Source organism: Erpetoichthys calabaricus, chromosome 3, assembly GCF_900747795.2.
Source record: "Erpetoichthys calabaricus chromosome 3, fErpCal1.3, whole genome shotgun sequence".
Taxonomy (NCBI): domain Eukaryota; kingdom Metazoa; phylum Chordata; class Cladistia; order Polypteriformes; family Polypteridae; genus Erpetoichthys; species Erpetoichthys calabaricus.
The window spans coordinates 32,484,260-32,512,154 of NC_041396.2; the positions used below are offsets into that span (position 1 = coordinate 32,484,260).

At 38.7% G+C, this 27,895-nt stretch overlaps 2 protein-coding genes and 1 long non-coding RNA gene across 6 annotated transcripts in view; 2 read left to right on the forward strand and 1 right to left on the reverse strand.

Annotated features, from left to right (window-relative positions):
- Positions 1-8,326, forward strand: part of fkbp5 (FKBP prolyl isomerase 5) — a 106,602-nt gene extending 98,276 nt beyond the window's left edge. For 3 of the 4 annotated variants that reach the window (XM_051925640.1, XM_051925644.1, XM_051925643.1), the window contains 5 exons: positions 139-229; positions 416-499; positions 3,008-3,193; positions 5,660-5,902; positions 6,529-8,326. In XM_051925640.1, the coding sequence (XP_051781600.1) occupies positions 139-229; positions 416-499; positions 3,008-3,193; positions 5,660-5,902; positions 6,529-6,600 (676 nt within the window). In that variant the 3' untranslated portion in view covers positions 6,601-8,326. The remainder of the gene's footprint in view (positions 1-138; positions 230-415; positions 500-3,007; positions 3,194-5,659; positions 5,903-6,528) is intronic. The other variant, XM_051925641.1, reaches the window with a different exon arrangement.
- Positions 8,327-8,886: 560 nt separating this feature from the next.
- Positions 8,887-26,629, reverse strand: LOC114649231 (sodium- and chloride-dependent GABA transporter 2-like). Its single transcript, XM_028798733.2, has 14 exons — positions 26,399-26,629; positions 18,236-18,370; positions 17,993-18,133; positions 17,719-17,806; positions 17,499-17,631; positions 17,253-17,387; positions 17,065-17,168; positions 16,847-16,971; positions 16,653-16,765; positions 14,780-14,917; positions 13,634-13,736; positions 13,449-13,549; positions 10,763-10,933; positions 8,887-9,042 (listed from the first exon to the last, which is right to left on the reverse strand). The coding sequence occupies exons 1-14, from the start codon at positions 26,592-26,594 to the stop codon at positions 8,887-8,889; spliced, it is 1,839 nt and encodes a 612-aa protein (XP_028654566.2). The 5' UTR covers positions 26,595-26,629.
- LOC127527308 (uncharacterized) lies at positions 20,211-23,515 on the forward strand. Its single transcript, XR_007934609.1, has 3 exons — positions 20,211-21,047; positions 22,281-22,401; positions 22,881-23,515. It is a non-coding gene; the product is annotated as an uncharacterized LOC127527308 (long non-coding RNA).
- Positions 26,630-27,895: the final 1,266 nt, after the last annotated feature.

Here is a 27,895-nt window from a genome sequence, read left to right on the forward strand (position 1 = left end):
TCTCTAGTTTACAATTTTCTCCTCTTCCTCAACAAAGAAAATCCCCTAACCGTCTTTTAGACAGAACACTAGCATCCCAGAACCCTCGGTTCATTTCAGCCACACAGGTGATTCACATTCTTTGTCTCATTCCTCTAGGTACGGTTTTGGCACAGAGGGACATTCCCATTTTGGTATTGGTCCAAATGCAGATCTTATTTACGAAGTATTGCTGAAGGAGTTTGTAAAGGTAAACCAAGAAGCTAATGTTTTCATAAAGTATAATCTTAAGAAAGACAGCAGTGCAATGGGAGAATAGAACAGAACAGTCTCATCTAATCGAGGGTTCAAAGTTTATAGGCAAACTTTTTGCTAGGAAAAGATAATTGTGCTGATCTAACCAGATCTGACTGTTTGTTTTTGTGTATCTGCACAGGTCAAGAACACTTGGGATATGACCATGGTAGAGAAGCTGGAGCTTGCAGTTGCTGCCAAACAAAAGGGAACCCAATATTTCAAGGTGCAGCCACTTATCAAGGCCTTTGTAGTGCTATGGAGAAGGGACATAGAGTTTGGGAGTCAACAAGAATACCTTCAGGGAACCCATGGGGCCATAGTGCTGACACATACTCTGTTAGTCCAAAGTTTTAAAACACATTTAATTTAAGAATTTCAAGTCCAGTGAATAACTTGAAAAGGTACAAAGGTAAACAATAAATTGCCCGAGGTTAATGATGTAGGAAACTGTACTCTATGACACCTTTTCTTTCTTTGCAATTTCTACACTTGAGGGACCTACATTTTTGAAGGGCTGTAATGGTCTTTCTGTCTTCCTTTGTTAATTGCCATTTTCGCATCATTATGCCAGCAATATACAGCTTAATATTGACAAATAATGTTTCAGGGAGTGTAGCAACATGATTTATTCCAACACTGTGTTTATACAGATGGAGGCCTTGTAAGTACTCAACAAAACTTGGGGCACCTGCAGTAACTGTTTGCATCAACTTTCAAGGCTTAATCAACTTCCATTGGTGCAGAAAAGATGTCAGTTGCTGACCCGTTACTTGCTCAGTGAAAAATGCTTGTTTGAATAACTCTGAAAATGACATTATTTTCCAATTTTTGGTTTCCTATGCTTTTTTTTTAACCTCTGGAAGTTTACCACTTATCTTTGTATCATTTCATGTTATTCACATGACTTCAGCTGCTTAAATTTCAATAATAACTGGAACATTTAATGGTTTTTTAAACCCATACTGGTAGTGTACATATACAATATAGCCTGTACATGCACACACCATATCCACTTCAGCTCTGTCGTCATTCCATTCGAGGTTCAGTGACCTGTAACAGGAAAAGTGGCTTTTATGTTCTGTCCCACCAGAGTTTATTTTCTCAAAATCACTTCTGTTTCAATGACGGCCTAATTTGGAGCTCACAGATTATTACACCTTCTGTAAAGTTAGAGTTCCTCTTCATCTTTTCTCTTTCATTGTTCATGAATGGTATGAGTTGCAGTCAATCGGGATTTTATTTACAACACAAAAGAAATAAGCAAATGTTTCCTTAAAGTTTTCTTTTAAATCATTAGGAACAGAAAACGGTCTGATAAATAATAATAATAATAACATAGTTACTAATCCACTGCCTCTGGATTGGCAATCATGGGTGGTGGTACCCATCTTTAAGAAAGGGGATGACAGGATGTGTTCCAACTTTAGGGGGAATCACACTCCTCTGCCTTCCTAGGAAGGCCTTTGGTAAGGGTCTGGAAATAAGGTTTTGGCTGTTGGCCGAGCCTTTAAACCAGGAGGAACAATGTGAATTTTGTCCTGGTTTGCGGAACACTTGACCATATGGAGAGAGCAAAGACTTGGAGATATAGAGGAGCAGTACCGTTCAATGAACCATCAGTTAAGACAAAAGTTTTGATTGGATCCATGCAGCAACTGGAAACCAGTGAAGAGACTGAAGCAGAGGAGTAGTAGGAGTAAAATGAGGAACAGAGAACACCAGTTGAGTAGCTGCATTCTGGAGGAGCAGGAGAGGTCAGATAGCAGTTGAAGGAAGCCCCATCAGAAGAAAGTTGCCATAATCCAGCTGACAGAGAATCAGTGTTTGAAGAAGTCACGTTATTAGTGAAAAAATCCTCTGAACATTAGGAAGAAAGGAACAATGTGATTAGGTCGTTGAAGAAATATATTTGATGAATAAAAGTGAACAGTGTGGAGTCACGCCATGTGCCAGGGACCATGCTAATCTTCACTGTATCACTCCAATTTAGGGTCATAGAGTGTCAGAGAAATTTAAGTTAAAGTAGGATGTTCAAAGACAAAAACCACCACATAGAAGTTTTAGTAGTACTCATTATTATTTGAGACGCTTCTACTAGAGTGCATACCACTTTTCAAATGGCAACATCATGATCATGAGGCATCCAAGCATGAGAGATGCAGTTAGTATAAGCCTCATTGCAACACCCTTGGAAAACTGCAAACAAAAAAGCTGGTGCTGGTAGTTTGTGAGTTTTTGCATGACACCATTGCTACCATGCATACTTCCACAATTTGTAGACGAACTTCAATAGGTGCTTCCTGTTGTCTCTTACTCTATCCATTTTCTGAATATTCCTGTATAATTCTGGGACACCAGAATCAATCTTGATAGCCCTGGGATGAAGGAAGGGATAAACTCTTGATGGGATGTCAGTCTATTGCAAGGCACACTTACCACACTCTTCTAGTTTTAAGCCTCTAACAGAAGTCATATGATAGAAACCAGAATTCCTGAGAAACTCCAAAGGAACATGAGGAGAAGATTCAGTCTCCTCACAATTAGTGACCAGGGTGAGAATCAAGTCCCTGAAACCATGAGGCATCAGTGATAACGACTGTGCCATTTTGTTGGCCCATCATTGGTTGCTTTAGAGAGACTTTAAAGAGATTGAATGAGAATCGACTGTCTGAAATCTGCACAATGTGGTGTCAATGGGATGCTCTTTAACAGTCATCTTATTACTTTACAGGCTGGGAAGTACATACAGGCTGTAATCCAGTACCAGAAGATTGTGCCTTGCCTAGAGATAGAGGAAAACCATTCAGAAGAACACCAGGCGTCTGTCAAGGCCTTGGTACTATCATCGCTGCTGAATCTGGCCATGTGTCACCTACGACTTCAGGAGTATTCACATGCTGTGGAGAAATGTAACAAGGTCTGGCTGCTCCTCCACCTCAATGCAGGGTGATTTTTAAGTGTTTGTTTAGTGTTCCTGCCCACTTTGTTCAGTAAGTAGGTGTAGTTATGCAGTTCACATGACTGGACTATTTGGTCACTAGGGGCAGCTGTTAGTCCACAAGCAGAACTAATTTACAGCTAATCAGACAGAACTGAGAGGAAATTCTAAGCAAAAAAGAGGAGGAAGGGTTAATGAGGGTATAAGATGAGAATTAGAGCACTTCATAGGTGGAAAAGTCATTGGTCAGTAAGCATGAATGGTGAACTGACTACAGCTGTCAAGTAAGGTGAAGAATCAAAGAGGAGATATTTAACGTGACATAAAACCTAAACAAAAATGGGAAATTTGAATGGAGGAATTTCAAAGCTCAAGAGTCTGAAACTAACTGAATAAAGTAGTCAGTGATGATTAGGGTCCAAATCTAAATGAAAATAAACATTAATTTAAACTGAGAAAAGTACCTGGTAAGGCTGAGAGTCTGGTAAAAATATTCAGAACTAAAGAAGTGAAAAGTGGCTGTAAAAATTTGCTGTATTCCAGGCCAGGGTCTCAAGTGTCATTTCTTGTTAGTCATTTGAGATATTATCTTGTATATTGTGTTATTAAAAGATAGGTTCAGTATCTTTCAAGTCAAAAGTTTTTTCTTCGCAGTCATGACTTATATTAACTTGCTGCATGACTACAGGATTAGAGCGCTTGTATAGACACAGTGGTCAGCAATGAAGTGGATTTTAATATAATTTGGAGAAATGGTTACCAGATTAAGGGATCGTAAAATGGAATAAAATGATTTAAAAAAAATGTTTAATTTAAACTGACAGAAGTGAAATTTGAAGAACTGGTCAGCATCATCTGCAAAGCAGGAACCAAACCTGGCATGATACCAGTGTATAGCAGCACCCACTCACAAAGACCGGGACAACTTATCATCCCCAATTAGACTAACATACAGTATATGTCATTGGGATGTGAGCAGAAAACCAGTTTAAACATGAGGAAATTGTGCACATTACAGAACAGTAACCTGGCCCAGGACCCAAAACCAGAATTATGGAGCCGTGACGCTTGTGACAATACACTCACATAGACTGGGACAATTTATTATCCTCGATTAGCCTAACAAGAATGTCTTTGAGATGTGAGCAGAAAACCACCTTAAACTTGAGGAGATCTCTGATGGGGTCCTAAAGTAAATCACTATCCTTTTCCTCACTAATGAAGAAACACTTGAAAGAAAATCTGCAGTTGATTTTTTGTGTTCTGCCATCATAAATATCTGAGGTGTGCTGATCTAATGTGTAGCATCAATGTAATATTATCTGTTAGCAACAGGCATGGTAACCAATGAGAACCTTGCCAAGTCTATGAAAAACCAAAAACACAAGAGAAAACAGGCCAGGTCAGGTCAGGTCACATAGCATCTGCAATAAGCATTTCATGATTAAAGTGTTACCAATAAAGCTGTTTGGTTGATCAATATTTAATGAAGGTAGCTAAGGACTTTGGACTAGAAGTTCAAAGATTAGCAAATCCCAACAGTTCTAAAATGAAATGATTGGAGTAGTAAAGTGCACATCTGGAGAAAGTGATATTAAACATCTTAAAATGAAACATTTCCACATGAGGAGACTGACATACTATACAGTAGATAAGGTTTTTGAGCTGGGAGTCACCAATGGCTGGTATTTCTGAAGAAATGTAAAAAAAAAAAACAACTGGGCAGAAATGATGGAAGGGGTTGTTATCAGAGACTTAGGGTCAGTTACATGGGATTTTTAGGAGATCTTCAAAATTAAAAAATGCATCGATATAAAGATGATCCAAGGTAATGATACTTGAGGACAACAGTGGATATTAAGGGGAATTGCATTTAGGACTGAAGTTAGGAATCTCTTCTTCATAGAAAGGCAGTGGGAATGAAGGCCAAACTACCAAATGATGTAGCTGAAGTGGAAATGTTGACAGCATGAATACAGTGTCTGTATGACACATTGAGGCAATTTATCTATTAGCTAAACAACTTCATGACGAGTGTTCATCAAAGACAGAGCATTAGAGATGTACAAGTGAGGACAGTGTGAATTGACAGCAGAGACACTGGGTAAAGCACAGTGAAGAAAGAGTAGATAATCTGCAAATAAAAATGGATAAATGTAGCTGTGAGCAAAACAGTAGACAACATTGGTATGCATTGTCCTCTGTGTGGTTAGTTTTCTTTTGGAAAGTTCTTGAAAATATGATTTACACCAAAACTATTAACATGTTAGAATAGAAATTCATATAATGATTCATTTTTTTTTGAGCTGTCAGAAACAATGAAAGACAAGTGTACTGAAACACAGTGGTCAGCAAAGACCAGATACAGCACTGGACAAGACAAAAGTGCATCTGGTCTTGTGTGCTGGTTGACTAGCTCCCAATGACGAGTGTTCTTTCTTTAAGCAGGTAATTGAGGTGGATAACTCCAATGAGAAGGCCCTGTACCGGCGAGGTAAGGCCTGGCTACAAATGAATGAGTTCTACTTGGCCAAGAGCGATTTCGAGAGAGTGTTGGAAATCAATACAGAAAACAAAGCTGCACAGGCCCAGATATCCATCTGCCTGCAGAAGATTCGTGAGCACCATGAACGCGAGAAGCAAACTTATGCCAATATGTTCCAGAAATTTGCTGACCAGGATGCCAAGGTCTGTGCCAAATATCTGTGATCCTTTTGAGAAAAGCAATGTTACATGCTGGTTAACATCTGGATGGCCCTTCTGTGAACTGCATTTTCAACAGAGGGCTGGTTGACTAATTAAAATAGACATTATGTGTACATCTTGATGAAATTAAGGCTATTGAAACTTAGTAGTGCAACCCTATAAGCATCTACTCATCCCTCATAGTATTACTGATTTATGTAATTCATAATAGGTCAAAATAGTTGAATGGGTGAGGCACACATCACAGTTTTGGACCATTCAGGTTGTTTGGACAGAGCAGGGGTCCATTTACTAACATCTAAGAAATCAGCAACCAAAGCAGAAGGACTAAATGAACTTGAAGATTTAAACAATACTGGGTCAAAAGAAAAATTCAAAAATTCTCAAAAATAAAAGGTAGAGCACAGTGATGCCCCAAATAAGGTGGCCACCAAAACCATGTAACCCTTCCTGGTGTGGTCAAGTTAGAAATACCTCCAGAGACCAAAATTGAAAATGTCTCAACAGCAAAAAAAAAATAAGCAAAATTAATTGAACAGTAAGATTTCCTGTTCTCTCATGACACTCCGAAGTAACATTTCCACTTTAATTTTCATTTTGGTCTGCAGGTAGGGAAAAGGAAGCCCCCCAGAGAAGATGGGGCAGTTAAACGGCGACGGAGGAGTAAAGAGAATCTGTAACATAAAGGTGGCCTGGCCTGGCCCACCTGCCTACAACGTAGGGCTGAAGAGAATGCAAGATCAACTTACAGTAACCCAAACAGACAGTGGGCATTCTTGATCTAGCAAACTCAAAAATGTTCTCAAATGTCCATGTGCGTTTTAATGTTATTATTGCTATTATTGCTGATACTGGATTATTATTTGTCTGATGTTGCAAGTTATTTTGTGTTTCTCAGCATGGATGCTGGAGAATTTGCATGCTTTCTAACTATAAGATCTGACAGGAGCGAGACCTCTCGGAAGGTAGGTCACCCAGCCAGACAGATAATATTCTGTTTGAAAGCTTCCGGATCACTTGAATTCAGTTGTATTTTTGAGGTACCTCATTTTTTTATGTATTTCACTTGCTACTTCCACTGGATTATGAGGAGAAGGGACCTGTTATGTAAGATGTGCAGTGCCCCTGTGTACTCAAAAGGAACAAAAACAAATCTTCGGATTTCTTTTTGATAATGCCCCCCTTCCCTCAGTTCCAAACCCCAACGTTGGGCACCAAAGAAATCTAGATGTTTTAGACCAAAGATAAGTAATCTTAGTCAAGCCAGTCTCAATGATGCAGGATCAAGTATGTAGGACAGAAGAAGAGTCTCACTCAATGAGGTAATACCAGCTGCTTCTGTTGGAGTGTCAAAGTAAGAATCATTCAGCAAGTTCAATTCCATAGACATCCTGGATTCAATATGTCACTGATTTGCCTCTTCCCGTGTGAATCAAGGTCATAGTACCATCTGTCAGATCTTATTGGTGTACTGATCTGTGCATCCAGAGGGCAATTTCTGTTGTCAGCAGACTTGCATTATAAATGTTAAAATGTTCTTGATTTTCTTGCATTTATTAAAGCTGGTTGTGATCTAGCATTTTAAACAATAGACCAGGAACCAGGCCTGTCTTTGATCTCCTCAGGCCAAATTACTGAATGATTTATGATGCTTCTGTGAAAATTCAAAGAGTGGTGTAGTAAAAACCAGCCCAAGTGTAAATCGTATAGTACTGATTTTTCTTGAGGATGCTCACTTTGTTTAGTTTTAATGTTGGTAACTCCCCACCGAGTTGTTCAGCACCTTTTTCTGAGTTAATTGAAAGTATGATTACATACGGAACCATTCCATGTTAAAAAGAACAAGGAAAATACAAGAAATTTTGAAGGATCCATAGGATACAACTTTCAGATTTTTAAAGCTATGACTGTTAGTACCTAGGGATTTGGAAGATAAGTAAGAGTCTAAAACTGTGTTACAGTAATAAAGGAGCTTACCATGATAAGTGCCAGGTGCCTTCCGATATTCATTTATAAAACTCAAGTTGGAGGTAGGGGTGTAGCGTCATCATTTCAATAATGCCGTCCATTTTCTTATAATAGCTGTCTCTGGAAATTGCTGGGTTTCCGACCCAAAGGGAAGTGCCTGAAACAGCAACTGAACCCTTAAGCGTAAAGCCCCTGCCTTCACACACGCTAAAATCTAATCTTTAGAACTGGGGGAAAATTTATTTATAGATGTTGCACAGTCAACTTCTAGATCAAGACTGTTCTCTCACCTCGGTATGTGCTTGAGCAGCTCTTCCTATTTCAATACTCTTTAACCTTTTATAGGCATTCCAGAGACCATGGCCTTTATTGATGTTACCAGGGCTGGCTCTGCATCGTTTGACTATTGAACTAAATAAAATAATGCGTTTTACAATATTCTTCTTGTCTGACTGCTTTGTGACCTGTTACTGCTAGCCATAGTTTCATCATTAAGGAAGAGATGGATGGAGGAGGTCGGAGCAGTCATTGCTCAGACAACTTCTGTCATTATTTCCTACATTTATCTAAATTCTGATTTGCTTCCCTGAAGACATCGCAATTGTTCTCACTATTCCTGTGTAGGGGTGAAGGGCAGTAACTATAAACAGAAAAAAAGATTGTCTTAAGATTATTTCTTCATTTCTCCTGTTGAACAGATAAAAACCAAACATATGGCAATGTCTGAGTTGCTTACTCATGGAACCGCTCTGAAAAGTAACTCTTTCCCTCTGTGAAATTCTAATGAGCACCATAAGATACAGACACCATATTAAGTCTTTCGAAGATCTCCAGTGTATAAAATCCAGTTTGTTTTATGATAGACTGTATGAAAAGATTGCTCCACTGTGAAGTCTTTGTCAGTCTGTGAGTTGTTCAAGTCTTGAAGCTGATGCTTGCCCCTGAGCTGGCTGTTTGGAGGAAATCCTCATCATGTTGCATCTTTGTACAGGTACCTCCTACAATGGACCTGTCTCAATACTGAAAGGTTCTGGTGATCCCTCTCTGGTCAAATCAACTGCTTTTCCACTTGCAGAATCCAAAGAACAAAATTTTACTTGCTGCTTCTTATTGAGAGGTAGGTCATCAGCTGGGCGACACAGTTTACGGAGTCTCTGTGAAGAAATAATAAATGCAAAAACGACATTGTACATGTGACATGAAGGGTGTATGCTGATAAGCAACCCTCATAGATAAGCAACCCTCATAGCTCTTACTATATTGGTTTGTCAAGAAAGGGATGATACTAGTGATGAACAAAACAACTATGAAATTGAATTTGCAGCAAAACATAACATTTCAGTTCACAATACAAATTGTGAAATCAATTGCATTTCATTTCCAGCAAAATTTGTGCCATTCACACAAGAAGAAATTTTTTTAGTCCCTGTCTGGAAGCATTTTCATGTATTCTGCAAGTACATGCCTGTCATTTAGTATTTAAATAAAAATGTCACCACAAGCATGCATATCCACAACTAGGATAATGTAATGCTAGGTGTTAGCCTTGCACAGGAAAGGCTACCAAGTTTAAAAAGATAACCAGGAAAGAAAAGTAAGACAAGCAAAGAATCAAAACCTAAAATCAGTCCTACCTTTTGTCACAGACAAGGTGCTAATCAAAGAGTAAGCAAGGAAATAGCAAAAGTCAAGAACCAAGAAGTCTAAATAGCAATACTAATGAGTGCAAACTCGGAGAGTGATAAATCTGACATACTGATTTTTAAACTAAATACCACAGCAACCACCATCATGACACAACCAATGATGCTCAGAAAAAAAAATGACAATAAAACGTATGCAAAATATTTTCTATTAACTGAAAATATAGGTTCAAAAATCAGATTCAGTGCCTCAAAAGAACCCATGGGAATTATCCATTAATTAAAAAAAAATACACTTAAGTGTTCAAATAATTGCTAACATGCAGAATCATTACACTTGGTAATGGTGCAGGAAGGGATCTGGGGGGACTTTGGCACTGGAAACCTTCTGTGTTGTTAGTTTTCCTGTAGAAAACAATGGTGCCTATTATTTTGTCTTTGGGGGGAAATGTGCATTATGACATTTTAAAAATTTGTAACACGTTCCTCCATGGTGATGTGAACAAGAGGAAAAAATAGAATTGAGTTTAGACAGTTAAACACAAAAGTGTGAATTAGGGTTTAGGAAACAGCCAGCTGTGCAACCCACCTAAGACAGGGTGAAATCTAAATAATCAATGAAGACCTCATCATTAACAGTTACAGGGCACCATGCATGCATGGGTCTCTGTTTTATGCCATTTGGTATGGGATTGATAAAAACAGAGAATGTTTGTGATGCACCATCTGTTCAATAACAGATGCAAAATCTGGATGGACACATAGACTACCATACTACATTATCCTTATATTAAGGTAAATATTCCATGTTTTCTACCCAAAAAATGTGAAACCACAAACTCTTTAGTCTTTCACAATTATAAAATCACCTGCAAAAAAAATTTAGTGTCAGTTTTTAGAAATTATATGCTTATTGAAACAAAACCATTTAGGTCTTCAGTAGCTGCTACCACCTGTTAACAGATGCCAACAGATTTATCTCAGAACTAGCTAGCTAGCTCCCCATTGAATGTAAAAAATCAATGTAGACCTCAGTGTATTCAGCAACAATTTTTTAGTAATAAAATGCATTGCATTTTTTGTTCCAATAGATGGTGCATCACAACATTAATAACGCTTTTATGAATCCTTTACCAAATAGCATATAGCAGAGACACAGCAACCAGATGGAAGCACAGATACACAAAAACATACACAGACGTTTGTCTTTTTATTAAAATGAATGTTTTACCTCAAGAATTGTCCCTTCTTCCCGGACTACTTTAATGATCATGACCAGTGGGACCAAAAAAATAGAAGACAAGGCAAGGAACCATCCAAGAGCATATCCCCACAATGGATACTCATATGTGTTGTTCATCCTTAATGGGGTGTACTTGACCACAGAGAAGATGAAAGTTCCCTATAGAGAAGAGGAAAATCATGTAATACCTCAGAATACTTCTAAATAAGGAGTGACATGCATTGGAATGCCTGATGGTCCAAAATGGAAATTAGAGCAGTTAGCAAATGAATGAAAAGCATCAACCCTAACTGTCATCTCTACAGCTCAGGCTGCTGCAAGTATTGTTCACTTGCTCGGGCAATGACAACCTTTGCCAAACTGTGTCCTCTACCTGTAAGAAAGGTATTAGGGATGCAAGAAAGCTGCTAGACGTGGAAGATTATTTGTGGTAGAATTAAATGCAAACTATGTCTTAATGCAATACATATATGCAACTGGGACATGTCATTTTGGCACAGTTTTATCATGTCATAATGAAAAACATATCAATAAAATTATCAATTGCTTTTCAATGGGGCACACAATTTTATTGTCAGTTTAAAATGCACAACAAAAGCATATTACATTTTAATTCATGTCCAAAGATCAAGTGTCATAACTAAAAGCAAAGCAGGCGCATTGCATTTTACTTAGTGCCACCTTCGTGGGTACTGCATTTTGATTCAACACCACACTGTAATCATGCCAAAACTAAAAACAATCCGATGAATAATCCATAGTTAGAGGCAAAATATGACCCTTAGTATTTCAGTCTTTTAGTGGTAAAAGATCAGTCAAGGTGGTAGTGAAGTGTATTTGGAACAGTAAATGGGAATTAAAATATACAGTGGAATATCAAATTCTCTAAACTTGCATTTTTCTGAAGTCTTCCCACGTGAGGACATCGATAACCTCCCAGCGGTAACAGGGACTACTAAGGAGGTACTAAGTGATTTGGAAATTGTAGACGGAGAAATGCTGCTCAGATTAAATAGGCTGAAATCAAACAAATCACCAGGGCCAGATAACATTTATCCTTGAGCTCTTAAGAAGGTTAGTGAGTGCTCGAATAAGCCCTTAATGTGTAGTTCTTGCAAATCACTGCACACAGGAAAGATTCCCAAGGACTGGAAAATAGAAAACATTATTCCATTATATAAAGGGTGATTGAGTAGTAAGCCAGTAAGCTTACATCCTTCACAGATAAATTAATGGAAAGAATTAGTAATGAAAAGATGGAGGAGCACCTGGCAAGAACTGGAGTTTTACTGAACATTCAACATGGGTTTTGAAGAGGGAGTTCATGTATTACTAATATGAAGGAGTTCTATGAAGAAGCAACAAAAGCATACAATCAAATTAGTGCATATGATATTATTTATCTTGACTCTCAGAAATCATTTGATAAGGTGCAACATGAGGGGCTGAGCATCAAACTAAAAGAGCTGGGACTACAGGGTGTTGTGAGTAGATGGGTGGTTACAGAATTTGCTAAAACACAGGAAGCAAAGAGTTATGGTGTGAGGAACCTTATCAGAACTTGGTAATGTTAAGAGTGTTGTCTCACAGGAGTCAGTTCTAGGGATGCTGCTATTTTTAATATATACAGTATATATATATAAATGACTTGGATAGAAATATAAAAAGCAATCTGGTTAAGATTACAGATGATACCAATTAAGGTGGAGTAGCAGATAATCGCAAATCCATTGAATCATTACAGAGGAACTTGGACAGCACACAGGCTTGGGCTGATTTGTGGTAGATAAAATGTAATGTAAATAAATGTTAAGTATTATAAGTAGAAAGTAATAATATTACTTTTGAATGTGCAATGGTTGGTCTGGAAATTTGAAGTACTTCTTAAGAGAAGAATTTAGGAGTTGTAGTGGACTTGTCAGTATCAACTTCCAGACAGTGTTCAGTAGCCATTTAGAAGACAAACACAATGTTAGATTATACTGTACAGCACGGTATATGGAGTACAAGTCCAAGGAGGTTATGCATCAGTTTTTATAATGCACTATACAGGCTTCATCTAGAGTACTGTATGCAGTTTTGGTCTCCAGTATATAAAAAAAGACAGCTATGAAAACTCCAGAGAAGAATGACCAGGCTGATTTCTGGTCTACAGGGGATGAGTTATGTAGAAAGATTAAAACAGCTGAGCTTTTTCAGTTTAAGTAAAAGGACACTAAGAGGAGACATGATTGGAGCTTTTAAAATTTTGAAGGGAATTAGCAAAGTGGATCGAGACAGTTACTTTATAATGAAATAAACAAGAACATGTTGAAAATTTAAGGGTACGTTTTCTACAAATGTAAGGGAGTTTTTCTTCCCAAAGATATCTATAAATATATGAAAGAAGTTACCAAGTAATGTGGTAAAGAGTAGGACTTTAGGGACGTTCAGATCTCGAATTGATGTTATTTTGGAGGAATTAAGAGCAATGAATTAGCAATGTTTGTATCCTCATCAAAATGTTTTCTAATGAAACTTTGAAATTTGGCCAGTCTTGGGTTCTAATGTAACTTGAACTATACAGTAGGTAGAGTTAAAGAGCAGTTGTTCATGATACTCAAATGACCAATTAATTTTTTTCTGCATTGATAAAGTTGTCATTATGCTACTACATCTAATTTTCCACACTTACCAAACAGACTGCTGGTGTGAAAAACAACCAGCAGTATTTAATCAGTGGCCAGGGTCGGTAGCCTATCATATCTTCCATGTTGGAATAGAAACGCTCAGCACCTGGAGACAGAGGCAGTCAGCAATTTAATTAGAGAATCTACTCGCTTTGGGCTCATGCAAAAAGATGTTCAGCTCCTTACTCACCATAAACCCAGGCAATACACACAATCTCAAATAAAGCAAGAAAGAGGATACAAATTCCACTGCAGGCATAATAATCAAATAACTGAAAGAGGTAAAGGCCACCCTGTAGGTGAAAAAGGGAAATGACATTGTAGCAGAAACACTTTGGTAAACTTGGTATATCTTTAGTTTCACTTCCTGACTTTAGTTTATCTAGTTCAGAGTCACAGGGGCTAGAGCTTAGCTAAGCAACATTGGGTACAATCCTGAATTGGACTAAGTGGGTACTGGAAATGAATGTACAGGTAGTCATCAACTTATGACCTATGGTTCTTAACTACCTTTCGACTTGCGACTTAGCAAACGATAGTTTTTGTCACGCCAGAACCACATGCCGTGATTCATTCATCTCAATCTCAGTTTATTACCTTGTGGCAATGTTGACTACTTTCATTTACATTTGTCTAACAATTACAGGAAAAAAGGCAATTAATCTTGACACAAAAATGAAAGTGATCAAGCAGTATGAGGGAGGAAAGAAAGCGAATGTGATTGCATGTGACTTTACTTATCCCATTATAACCAGTATTCACCATATGCTCTGTAATACTGTAATCTGGCTTTGAATTCGGTTAACCTCAGAAGCTTTGTAGCTCATGATGTGCTGCTTCTTGAGAACCACCATGAAGGAGTAATGAAACCACACTGAACTCCTTTTTCTGTTAATGTTTATTATTAACTGCATGAAATATTAAAACAGAAAACATATGAGTGCCCAAACTCTGCCGGCACAATTCCCCCTCTCACAGTTAACACAGACAAAGAAAGGATTAGTGAAGTTGAGAGCAACAGTAATAATGAAACCAAATATTAAAATAAAAAAAAATGACAAAAAAAATGATAGAATATCTACACATTGTGCTAAGAATGATGATAGAAAAGGATATAAAACAAACAAACAATATGATTTGAGGGACTTATTATACAGGACTATACATACGGTCAGGTTTAAATACATATACTGGTCCATCTTACGTCCAGATCTACTTACGACCAGTCCATCAGAACAGAAACTGGATATAAGTTGATGACTACCTGTAGTGTGACTGTTGACAAAAAACATTGAATCATGGAACTGGTAGCTTCAAGAAGAAATGAAATAGATACCTCAGTGACCATGAGTAGCCCAAGTAGGAAAGCTACAACACACACAAGGAGCAACAGAAGTTCTCTGTGACCTGGCCGGCGTAGTATCACAGGGTATAGGTCCGTGATGGAAGTCATCAAGCTCTCCAAGCCAACAAACTGGAGAAGGGAAAGAATGAAAAAGTAACTAATAGGGTGAAGGAAAATCTTAGACCTGCTTCTTCAAATGGTAAGAAAATGAATGTAAGTAGGAAACATATGGAAAACATCTTTATAAACTGAAAGAGTCAAAGGTGAGAAAGAAAGAAAGAAAGAAAGAAAGAAAGAAAGAAAGAAAGAAAGAAAGAAAGAAAGAAAGAAAGAAAGAAAGAAAGAAAGAAAGAAAGAAAAAGAATTTGTACTCTGGATGCCCATCTTTCATAGTGGGACACATAAACACATTATGACATTTTTCCAAATGAAATACACTGAAATTGCTTACTCTGTGTTCAGCAGAAATGAGAAAATGTATACAGAGAAACACGTGAACTAGAAATTGTAAAGTACAACCTAAGATATGGATGATGTCAAGTGAAAGATGAAGGAGGAAAGATGTCTCAGTATGTCAAGGCCTGTTTGCTAATGAAGGCTGACCAAAGGTGGATTTTGGAGATCAACATGTTCCTGTACACACCCACATAATACAAAGGTAAATCAAAAAGTAAATACAATTTGAAAATTATGCCATAACCACAGCAGGTAGAATGCTGACACGGTACAACATGTTTGTGATGGCTTATGAGTAGTTTGAACAAGCACAGCACAGCGCTTTGATGTTAGTCTAGTTGAAGCCAAGGTCAAGTGAACATGGACATTCCACAGTGGGATTCCACCATTATTGAACTATGCACTCTAGTGAGATTTCTTTGGTCAGAGAGACTGAAACCTGCTGAAATTCACTGAAAAATGTTGGAATGTGGAGATTATAAAAATGTTCGGGTACACATCTTGTGCAAACTTTATGCTACCCAAGTCAACAAGCATTATGGCTTGTGTAGATCCATAGCTGAAATCCATTTATGCATCAAGGGCACAAAGCATAATCCGTCGGCCTTCTCTGATAAAGACTTTCATTATATTGATGTGTCTTGTGTAGGTGATGTTGATGGTCAACCAGATCAAGCTCCGTCTGTTACACTTATTCTTCTCGCTTTAAATCTTTCTGACAATTGATAAACTTTTCGTTGACTCCTGCTGTCTTTTCTTCTGTACTGAATCAACATCCTTCGGTGAATTTGTGCAGGTTTCATTTCCTCTGCCCAAAGAAATCTCACCACATTATGCTGTTCAACAGTGGCACAATACCACACCATAGTGTCCATTTTCATTTGACTTTGGCATAATCCGGACTAATGGCAGAGTACTGTATGTGTTCAAACTACCCAGAAGACATTATGATGGTGTTGTATTGCATCAGCTTCTATCTATTATCCATTTTATCCATTCCTTTACTATTTGATATACCCTTGTACTCGGAGATTTGAGAATAAAGCAATGTATTTTTTTTCAGAATTCTCCTGGTTGGAAAGTGTGATCACAGAATGGAAACTTTGACATCTACAAGACCATCTTATTTGTACAAACTTGTTGAGAGCAAAGCTTGCAACATTAGCATGCAATCTCCACAGCAGGTATACTGACCAGAAAGTATACTGATGTCTTGCACCAACAAACTCTGTGATCTATCCATGCCACCAAAATATGAATAATTAAAGAGAAATAAGTGTAAGACTATACAAAACAAAGATAAGAATTTCAAGATCTGGGTGAAAATTGGCTGATGCTGCATGGAGCCTTTGGAGCTAGATCATTAAAGATAAAAAAGTGTGGAAGGTTCATGAAAAATTCTGCTAACCTGGCTGTCCAATCCCAAGATGATGAGCATGAGGAAGAAACAAACTGCCCAAAGCTGAGGCAAAGGCATCATGGCTACTGCCCGAGGATATGCAATAAATGCCAGACCAGGACCTGTGATGTGGAAAGTGCAGACAGTTCAAGTACTACATTTAGTGAATGATCATCAGTGAAACAACACCAGCAAAGAATCACCTGAATGAGCTACCATAGAAATGGGAAGTCCTTGCTCTTCAGCCATGAAGCCTAGCACAGAGAAGATGGCAAATCCAGCTACAAAGCTAGTACCGCTGTTCAGCAGGCAGAGATAAATGCAGTCCCTAGGATCAAAGAGACACAAGTAGAATTGATGCTCACGATGAACTGACAAAGAGAAGCTTCAGCTTTGCCTGTTGCCTTTCAGCCTCACTCACTTGTAGCAGTTATTATTATATGGGTTGTAACTGCCCAGAGCGGTCAAGCACCCAAGACACACCACAAATGAAAAGAAAATCTGTGTACCAGCGTCCATCCATACCTGCCAGTTCAAAGAAAGATTCAGATATGAGCAGACTGGAAAACTGGTGACATTTCATTGACTGGTAATATAACATTTATTTACCTGAGGGTCTGCAAGGCGGCTGACATCTGGGTAGAGGTAGAAAATGATTCCATTGGCAGCACCTGGTAAGGTGAGACCCCGCACCAGCAGAATAACAATCATGACATAGGGGAATGTGGCAGTGAAGTAGACCACCTAGAAGAAGTGGGTATAGTAAGGTGATTAACCAGCTATACACTCCCACTGAAAACTTCACTACTGAAGGATGGACATTAGCAACATGCTCTGTGAACTCTGTGCTCACACCTTCCCTGTTATCTTAATTCCTTTCCAGACACAGAAGTAGCAAATAACCCAGACAAGAAAGAGGCAAAGGGTGAGCTCCCACTGCAAAGAACCAACTTCATCGATTCCTCTTGATATTGTGAGTGCCTTCCTTCTACAAAATTAAAGAAAAGATTGTACAGTAAATTACAAGATTAGGTTAGGTTTAGGACATCCACTGTTTATATGGACTGTCACCTACTCCCAGAATTCAATGACGGGGGAAGATGCGTTCCTGTAAACTGTCCAATCAGAACTGTCATTTCGTCTGGCGATTGTCATGCAGGCTTCTAATCAAAAGCAGGAAATACAGAATGAAATTTACTGGACAAGCATGTGACAGCATTTTAAAGAGTTATCATGGTATATAGTACGTCGGTCTTGAGAGGACAAACATTTCTTTACCTTCCTGTTATATCTCTTGTCCCAGTCTTCCTCTGGATGCCAGCATGCAATCCCATTAATGTGCCACTTACCAGTGTTCCAAGTGTTATTGCAGGTGTTCCAAGGGAGATCCACACGGAATGAATGCAAAAGGTAGAAAAGTGCCCAAGCCAAAATAACAATGTAATAGATAGCAGAGTAGAAGACAATCAACTGGCCAGCATAGCCGATACCTGCAAAGATTTGAAGATTAGAAATAAAGTAAATGTAGTGACTCTGTTTCTCAGCCATCTTACTGCTAGTGGAGTGACAATCTAGTGAGCAGACCCACTCACCTTCAAACAGGGGGCAGATTCTCCTCCAGCAAGTGATACCCCCCTGAGCTGTGTACTGTCCCAGTGCTGTTTCCAGAAGAAATAGCGGAATTCCACAAGTCAACAGAAAAAGGATGTAGGGGATAAGGAAGGCACCTGAAATGGGGAGTGTGAGATAGAGAGAAAGAACAAGAGTGATACAGCAATTCTGGATGAATAAAGTAGAAATATCACAAAAAAAACCTGAGTCAGCACAGTGATAAAATATTGATAACATTTTAAGTACATTGACAAACAGATGGGCTTTACTGTAAACTGTCTTGTAAAGAGTGTTACACTATATATGATACTAACGGAAGACCATCGTCATTCAACCAAGGCCAGTGCTGGAGGATGGAGCTCTGACAAGGCAACACTTTTCAGACATTACGACTGAGACTTCAATCACCCAAACTGTGATTAAACAGGAATTTCCCATTTAGGACCCTAACAATATTTTATCTTTTTAACCTTTATTGTTACAATAGTTTTACAGTTCCCTCGCTTATTGATTGCATAGCAGAAATTAAATTCTGGTTTTCTTCAAATTTTCTTAAATTAAATAATGACAAAACTGAGGCTCTCCTCATCGGTAAAAAATCAACATTATCCAAAACTGATCATTTTTCATTTGTTATTGATAATTCCTCTGTCTCCCCTTCCCCACAGGTTAAGAGTTTGGGTGTCATCCTTGACAGTACTTTATCTTTTCAGTCCCCCATCAATAACATCTCCCGGTCTGCATATTTCCACTTGCTTAGCGTTAATTGTATTCGCCCTTCCCTCACTCCCAACACTACTGCTATCCTTGTTCATAGCCTCATCACTTCTCGTCTGGATTATTGCAATTCCCTTTTCTTTGGTCTTTCTCACAAATCTCTTTATAAACTTTAACTGGTCCAGAATTCAGCTGTCCGCGTCATTACTGGAACCCCCTCTATTCACCATATCACTCCCATCTTGCAGTAGCTTCACTAGCTTCCAGTTAAGTTCCACATTGAATTCATAATTCTTCAGTTATCTTTTAAGGCTATCCACAACCTTGCCCCTCCATATCTGGCTGACCTCCTCCATGTTGCTATTTCCTCCTGTACCCTTAGATCCTCTACCTCCATCCACTTGACTGTCCCCTTCGTCCGTCTTACCACCTTGGGGAGCAAAGCATTCAGTTGCTCTGCTCCCCAGCTCTGGAACTCATTACCTTCAGAGGTTAGAAACATTGATTCATTCCCACTTTTCAAATCTAAACTTAAAACTCATTTGTTTAAGACTGCTTTTTCTCTTTGACTACAATTGCTCTGTCTAATTTTAAATTTTGTATTTATAATGTTGTTTATGATGTGTGTTTTATCTATTGTTTGGTGTCCTTGAGTGTTTAGAAAGGCGCCTATGAATTAAATAAAATGTATTATTATTATTATTATTATTATTCTGCTATAATTTTGTGAGATTTGTGATTTTTACAAAGTTTTAAATTTCATTCTACATTGAATTTTGCAGTTAGGCCACCTATTTCCATTGCCAGACTTTGTGAGTAATGTGTTGTAACCTTCAGTCATTGAGAGGGCCTGTATGGCTTATACCCATGTTACCGGATTTGCCTTCTGCCAAATCTTCTAGATAGATAGATAGATAGATAGATAGATAGATAGATAGATAGATAGATAGATAGATAGATAGATAGATAGATAGATAGATAGATAGATAGATAGATAGATAGATAGATAGATAGATAGATAGATAGATAGATAGATAGATAGATAGATAGATAGATACTTTATTAATCCCAAGGGGAAATTCACATACTCCAGCAGCACCTTACTAATACAAAAAACAATATTAAATTAAAGAGTGATAATAATGCAGGTAAAAACAGACAATAACTTTATATAATGTTAACGTTTACCCCTCCGGGTGGAATTGAAAAGTTGCATAGTTTGGGGGAGGAACGATCTCCTCAGTCTGTCAGTGGAGCAGGACAGTGACAGCAGTCTGTCGCTGAAGCTGCTCTTCTATCTGTAGATGATCCTGTTTAGTGGATGCAGTGGATTCTCCATAATTGATAGGAGCCTGCTGAGTGCCCGTCGCTCTGCCACAAATGTCAGACTGTCTAGCTCCATGCCAACAATAGAGCCTGCCTTCCTCACCAGTTTGTCCAGGCGTGAGGCATCTTTCTTCTTAATGCTGCCTCCCCAGCACACCACTGCGTAGAAGAGGGCGCTCGCCACAACCGTCTGATAGAACATCTGCAGCATCTTATTGCAGATATTGAAGGACGCCAGCCTTCTAAGGAAGTATAACCGGCTCTGTCCTTTCTTACACAGAGCATCAGTATTCTACTTCTAGCCTGACAGAGTACCTTACTAAGCTGTGCAAAATATGGACCATACTACTAGAGAACTTGTGGATGGCAGCAGCTTCTCTTAAATGGAGTGTTGACTGTAAACGTTGAATGTCCTCATAAATTTAGGGTTGGACTGTGGTTCACTATGTGGGGCCGTCACCTAAAAGTTCTGTTCTGGAAAGTGCCACTTTCATTTATATCATTACTAAACATGTTGGTTCAGTAACCTACAAGTTAGATCTTCCAGCTGAATTCAGGATTAATTTCTCACTCCATGCATCCATACTGAAATCTATTTATTCTAGTCCTCATTCTAGGAACATTTCTCCTTTTGGATTATAGGTGGTGAGGATCTCACGTTTTTTGTTTGGAGCATTGGAATGGTTAACAGTCTCCTGAAGGCCAGTCAAGGCTGAAGTTTGATGATATTTTTCTAATATGCCTGATGAGGTAATTTCATATTCATCATCTTAGTAATCCTGTAGTCCAGAGTCTTAAGAGGGGCAATCTGTTATGATTTTGCTTCTAAACATTTGGGAGTCTGAGAATGTTTAAATTCAATTCTGTAATTCTATTTTTTTTACTTTCAGTTTCATCTTTGAGTTGTTATTTTCTATCATTCTATTTAGTTTTTTCACAGACTTACCTTTTGATTTTTGTAGGTGCTACCATTTAAGGACTATGATCTGGTTTTTGTTGATAGTAACAACCCAATTTACTGATGTGTGACGTCACTGTGCTTGACATCACCAGGGTGATAGCATAAAGGTCTGTGTTGTGGACTGCCAAGTTGTCAAAAATTGTGGATATAACCAAACCATTCTGAAGTGAACTTAGGGCTAAAAGACTTATTGCTTCGGTATAACCATTTGTGTTTGTGTTTAGTGTTAGAACTTTGCTGCACATTGGTTTGAATTCCTGGTTTTGACTTTTTTAAACAGTTTTTGTTTTCATATTCTGGTCATTGTTCCTTTTTCTCAGCCTTCACCTTGCTAGCAGAACAATAAGATCTGCATATTAGCTTCTAACTTCATCACTGATTAAGAAAGAAAAGATATTATTTATTAAACCAATGCACAGGATACTAAATGCTATATCAACAAGTAGTAACCAGAAAAAGCCAGTCAGTCTCCAACCCGCTATATCCTAACTCAGGATCATGGGGGTCTGCTGGAGCCAATCCCAGCCAACACAGGGCGCAAGGCAGGACCCAACCCAGGCAGGGTGCCAACCCACTGCGGGACACACACACACTACTCACACCCACACACCAAGAACACACACTAGGGACAATTGAGGATCACCAATACACCTAACTTGCATGTCTTTGAACCATGGGAGGAAACTGGAGCACCCGAAGGAAACCCACGCAGACATGGGGACAACATGCAAACTCCACACGGGAAGGACCCAGGAAGCGAACCACTGTGCCACTGTGCCGACACTAGAAAATGTATTCTGCTTTATTTGGAAATCAATATTAATAGCAAGCCTATTTAAATGATGTTTAAATGTTGTTTAAATGATGTTTAAATATATATTGTTTAAAATATATGTTTAAAAATATATTGTTTATTTGATTTTAAATGCTGTTTACATTCTTCTTAAATTCATGACTGCCAATAGATGATGGAATGTAATTCCAGCCATTTAATACTCTTTTCTAATATTGTCATTTATTAGCCTTGTATTATTGGACTGATGATCATTGCCAGATACATATCATCTTGGCAACAATGCCACCAAGTGCCAATCATCCTCTGAAGCAGGAGCAGCACACACCCAGGGTTGACTGTAGATGAAGGTGAGACAACACTACTAAGGCACGGCAAAATGTAAAATAAAAGGTGTATGATTATTGTTAGTTTATTTTATTTTATTTTTTGTTATATTAAAAGTACATAATGTTGTGATTTCATTTTTATTTTAATTTTTTTTGCACTTAATTTTTTTTGAAGACTAGGGGGCTTTGACCCCTGCTTGCTTCACTCGCCAACACCCCCGTACCTGCACTACGTGCCAGCCACTTCACGTCTCTGCTGCTCGCATTGTAAAGAGGGGTGGCTGAATGCACCCCAAGGATACACGGTCATTCCTCCAAAACCCCCTCTTAAACGGTGATACAATGGGAAACCAATACATTTTTTTTTTTACCTCCTCTTCGCTCGATCAGCTGCTGCTGTCGTGCTGTGTGATCTGCATCTTGCGTGGCACTTCGAACATTTAAAAGCCTCTACAGCAGCTGTCCTTTTGTCTCACTGCCTTGTCTCTCTTCTCTCCCAGACATCCTCTGCTCCTGTTGGGTGTCCCGCTCCCGAGGTGCGCCACTATGAAGTGGAAGATTTTCTATTCTTTTAATTGAGAGATGGAACTGTCCCCTCCGACTAAACACGGAGCTCGATTCAATCCTGAAAGAGACTTATGTTTGTTTGAAGTGTCTGAATAACGTTTCTGTCTCTAAAATGTCCTGTGTATCTGTGCACCTCTGTGATGCAAGCGTGACAGCTGTCACAGATGACTGGGGTCATTACCTGGCCGGGATGCCTGGAGGGACCAGAAAGGGACAGTAACAGCTTTCGGGGCACAAGGGGGCAGCCGCCCTGGATAAAATGAGGACCACGGGAAAGGGACAAAGAGGTTTTGACCTGTTGGGAACCATGGCCACCGCCAGGGGATGCTTTAAGCCTCATGGGACCTGGGGAACTGTCACTTCTGCCACACCAGGAAGTGTGGCCGGAAGATCGTATTCATCCACCTGCAGCACATCCGGGCAGGAATAAAAGGAACTGCCTCCTAACAGTCGGAGAGCCAGAGTCGGGAGTGGGAGTTGGACGAAGCTCCCAGGAGGAGAATAGAGGCGGCTAAGGACATTGTGAAGTCTGGAATTGGGGTGATTATTGCTGAGTGCATTGTGTGGTGTTTGGGACTGTGTTTATTTGTGATGAATAAACATGTGAAATTGATAAAGATGTGGTTTCCGACTCGTGGTGTCCGGGCAAATCTCACACAGCGTATGTGGATTTCATTTTCACCAAACAACAAATCTTTAATTCTCTTTGTGTCTTTTCATTGGAAAGAAACACTACTTTTCCCTGATGGCAACATGAATTAGACGATCTACAAGTCTCTGAATTAAAGTTTAAATCCGAACAATATATTCGATCTCTTTTCACTGTTCCGTTATTTCACCGAGTAATAATTTCCATTTGTTTACGCCAATGCGATCTTTACTATCATTTTTTTGAGACTTTTGAATTTTAGTACTTTCATAATCTCTAACCTGCTCTGCATGTGTATTGTGCCAACATTTTTGAATTCTTTACGACGTTCTACTTTGTCATCTACTCTTTGTCTTTTATTTCCGGCCCAGGGTGTGGTTAAATGTCTTGGAACAAAGTCTTGTCTCGTGGGACATGAAAGTATCTCTTTGAAAAAGTCACATCTCGTCCCAGGATTTTTTAATTATAATATAGAGAGATTTGTTTTGGTGTTGTTTTATCCTTTATACACCAAAGATTCTGAATTGAATGTTATTTTGTCAATTTAAAGATGTTTCTGTTGGTTGATGGGTGGAGTGGTGGCTCTGAGGCTAAGGATCTGCACTGGCAATCAGAAAGGTTGCTGGTTCAAATCCCTTACATGCCAGAAATGACTCTACTCTGTTGGGCCTCTGAGCCAGGGGCCCTTAACTTGCAATTGCTCCATCCTGGGTATGACATTAATCTGCATCCGGCCCTGCAGGGAAAAATATGGGGGTTGGTGGCAGAATTGGCACTCTAGCCACCATAAAAAAACTCACACTGTTCCATTCCATCTGAACTAGTCTGGTGCTGAGGTGTCACACGTCACATGGCTGCACTCGGGTCCTAATTTGGGATCTTAAGGTGGTTTGTCATGTAGTGAGCGTGGCAACTTGCTATATCAACGTATGCCCCTAACCCTCTCTCTCTCCTCTGTAGGTTGATGTTTTTTTTAGCATTTTATTGATGTTCTTTTCCTGCAATGCCATTTTGTTTAAAGGAAGTCACCATTTTGGGTCACTGTTGCTGCAATGCAAACGTGGGTTGCAAAGGGCGTGTTCTTGGAGGGGCATCAAATCGCATCATCTGTGGAATGGACCTATACCCTTTGATACTATGCTGGCCAGGTCACAGAGAACATCTGTTGCTCCTTGTGTGTGTTGTATCTTTCCTACTTGGGCTACTCATGGTCACCGAGGTAACTGTTCAGGTATGAGCAAAATCCTTTAAGTTAATGTTAATGGTAAATTTGTATTTTTGCTCCATTGAATATTTGAATAGAATATAGCTTTGTCATAGATCAGTAGTTCTCAATCTGTGGGGTGGGCTCTCCTAGGGGGGCGCAAAGTAACAAAAAGGGGGGCGCGAAGATGTGAAAAAAAGAAAACAAGAATCGAAAATATGAAAAATACATCTATTAAAACCAAAACAAATTAACTTAAACTACATTCTGATACTAGAAAAATAAATATAGAGTTAGATAAATGTCGATAAAAGTTAAGTAGATATAATAAAATATGCATCTATGATATATCATTAATTAAAAAAGAACAAATTGGTATTAGTGGGCTCCTTTCAAAAAAACGTTAGGGGGGGTGCGATTAAATATGTTAAAAAAACTCGGGTCGCAAATACTTAAAGGTTGAGAAACGTTGTCATAGATGAAGGAATTTTCAGTTTTACTGCTATACTGTATGCTAAAAAGTAATGGAATGTTCTTAATGTTTTAGCTCTGTATAATAATAGAAAGGTTTTCAGATTAGTTAGACAGCCAGAAAGGAACAGGAACTGTTATATAGTTAGGCATTAAGGGCATATAGTTTTCTGACCTTTATGTTACACTAACGTTACTGTTTATAATGTCCTAGTGAGTGTGATAATACATAGAAACGTTAAGAAATGTGCTGGACACTTAAGCCTTTAAAGCACATCATAGACTTTTTTTTATGTGTATTATCAGCTTCTTTATTTTTGTTTGAACTGTTTGCTTTGAATTTCACTAAAACTTTAAAAACAAAGACACTAGGACTATCATAATAACTGTTGTCTTTCTGGTAGCTGCAACTGTTGTCTTTCTGGTAGCTGCATTTTGAACTATTTGGAAACCCTCAACAAACACTGGTACATTTTATGAATTGATACCAGAGTATGTTATTTGTCCAATTTGTGGATCTATTATATAATAAATTGCTACTGTGTTTTGTGTGTATATGTGTGTGGTCCATACAAGCAATCTGATTGGTCATTTTGGCTTTGGTCTGGTTGGTCAGCTTGGCAATGGAGTTAACATTTCTCAGAATGAAATGGTTCTTTTTCAAGCAATGGTTTAATGGAGAACCAAAGAACTCAGTAAAGTGTCATTACAGAACCATTAGTTTTAACAGTATGGGAACATGTGCTGCCACTCACGTCTAGAGTGGCATGGTAGAAGCTGCTGCTGAAGAAGTCCTTTTCAGGTCAACATGACATCAATCTGGCGTAAAATGGCAAATTCCATTCCTCTGTGCCCATGTCTTGTACCCCTCTTCATTACAATAAAATAAAAAAATCTCAGAACAAAACAAAACCACAGAACGAAGATAAAATTAGAATCAATTTGAATTAGAGTCCAAGGGCAAAAATGCAGGGTCCTAAACAAAAATGTATTAAGTGAAAGAAAAAAGCTGATGTACAACAATTCGCAGCATAAAATAGTTCAACAGGAATTAAGAAGTAATTAGTCTCCCATAGGTAATCCATCCCTTTTTAGTTTCCCTAGGACCTTTAGCTATCAACACTTACCTCCACCATTTTTGTAACAAAGATATGGAAATCTCCACACATTTCCTAGTCCAATGATCTGGCCTGCCACGGCCAGGACAAATTCGGTCTTGCTTGCCCATTGGCTTCTTTTCTCCACCACATTCTGTTTGGATGTGTTGTTGATGGCCTCTTTTGGGCGCGTGCTTTGGACTTCCAGGGCCCCATGTTCACACATCCTGAAAACAATGTTCCAGTCAGTATGGCACTAGAGATGAGTTCCAGAAGTAGATACAAGTTTTTATTAATGACTTAAAGTTCTAAATGATAATTAATATAGGGTGCCTCATGAAACCTGTAATTAGGTTACACAAAGCATACAGATGAAGGGAGTCTCAAGTTATGAGGGGTTTTCAAACACAAACACAAAAATGCACACATTCACACACAAAGCTAATTTTTACATTAAGATCACAATTTAATAGCTGACATGAATAGCTGGGCACATGAAATACTTCTCTCAGATCTGTGAACTGATTCTTCTTTGAACTGTATGTATGCACGATAAACTCAAAATGGTGACCAAGTGCATCCCATAATTTTATATGCCTTGTCCTTTTCTTCCTCAAATTCCACTAAATATCTTGCTCACTCCATGTTGCTCAGTGAACTTAAGAAATACTAAGAACTCTGTCTTTAACCCTTGCTGCCCCTATTCATGTTCCTGCCCCCTGGCTTTACCTAAGTTGGGCCTTAAGCTCAATAAAGACACCAGCCATTCATGGCACATCAAATTCTAGAGCTATTCTTTGACAAGTGGGTGTAAAGTTAACTTTCTACTTTTTCCGGGGTCAGTCTGAATGGAATTAGCTAAACATTTGTTTGCCATCTCATATTAATGTGCCTAAGTAAATGGTAACTTTTGCTGCCTCTTTGCTCTATGAACTCTGAAGAACAGAGGCTCCTTCATGGATTCACTCAGGTTAAAGTCAGGCCTCCTATGCCTTTATACTACAATAGTATGAAAGAAGCTTGTTAAGCCTATAGACTCTGGTTAGGCTTTCCTTTATATAATACAATGCAATACAAATTATTATTATATAGCCCATAATCACACAAGGAGTGCCGCAATGGGCTTTAACAGGCCCTGCTTTTTGACAGCCCCCCAGCTTTGACTCTCTAAGAAAACAAGAAAAAAAAACCCTTGTATGGGAAAAATGGAAAAAACCTTGGGAAAGGCATTTCAGAGAGAGACCCCTTTCCAGGTAGGCTGGGCATGCATTGGGTGTCACAAAATGGGGTAAGTACAACACAATACACAGAACACAACATAGTAATTCTCCATACAATACAATAGTACAATTGGAATATTACAAGTACAGAGCAAAATGCAAGAGTAGATGATATCACATAATAGGGTTCCTTTATGAAGTCACCCAGGTTCACTAGTGCAAGCTCTTTCCAAAATTGGTCATACACTATCATGCTGATTTTACACTGGGATGTCAGCATTAGGGGCCAACATTAAAGATGTTAGTT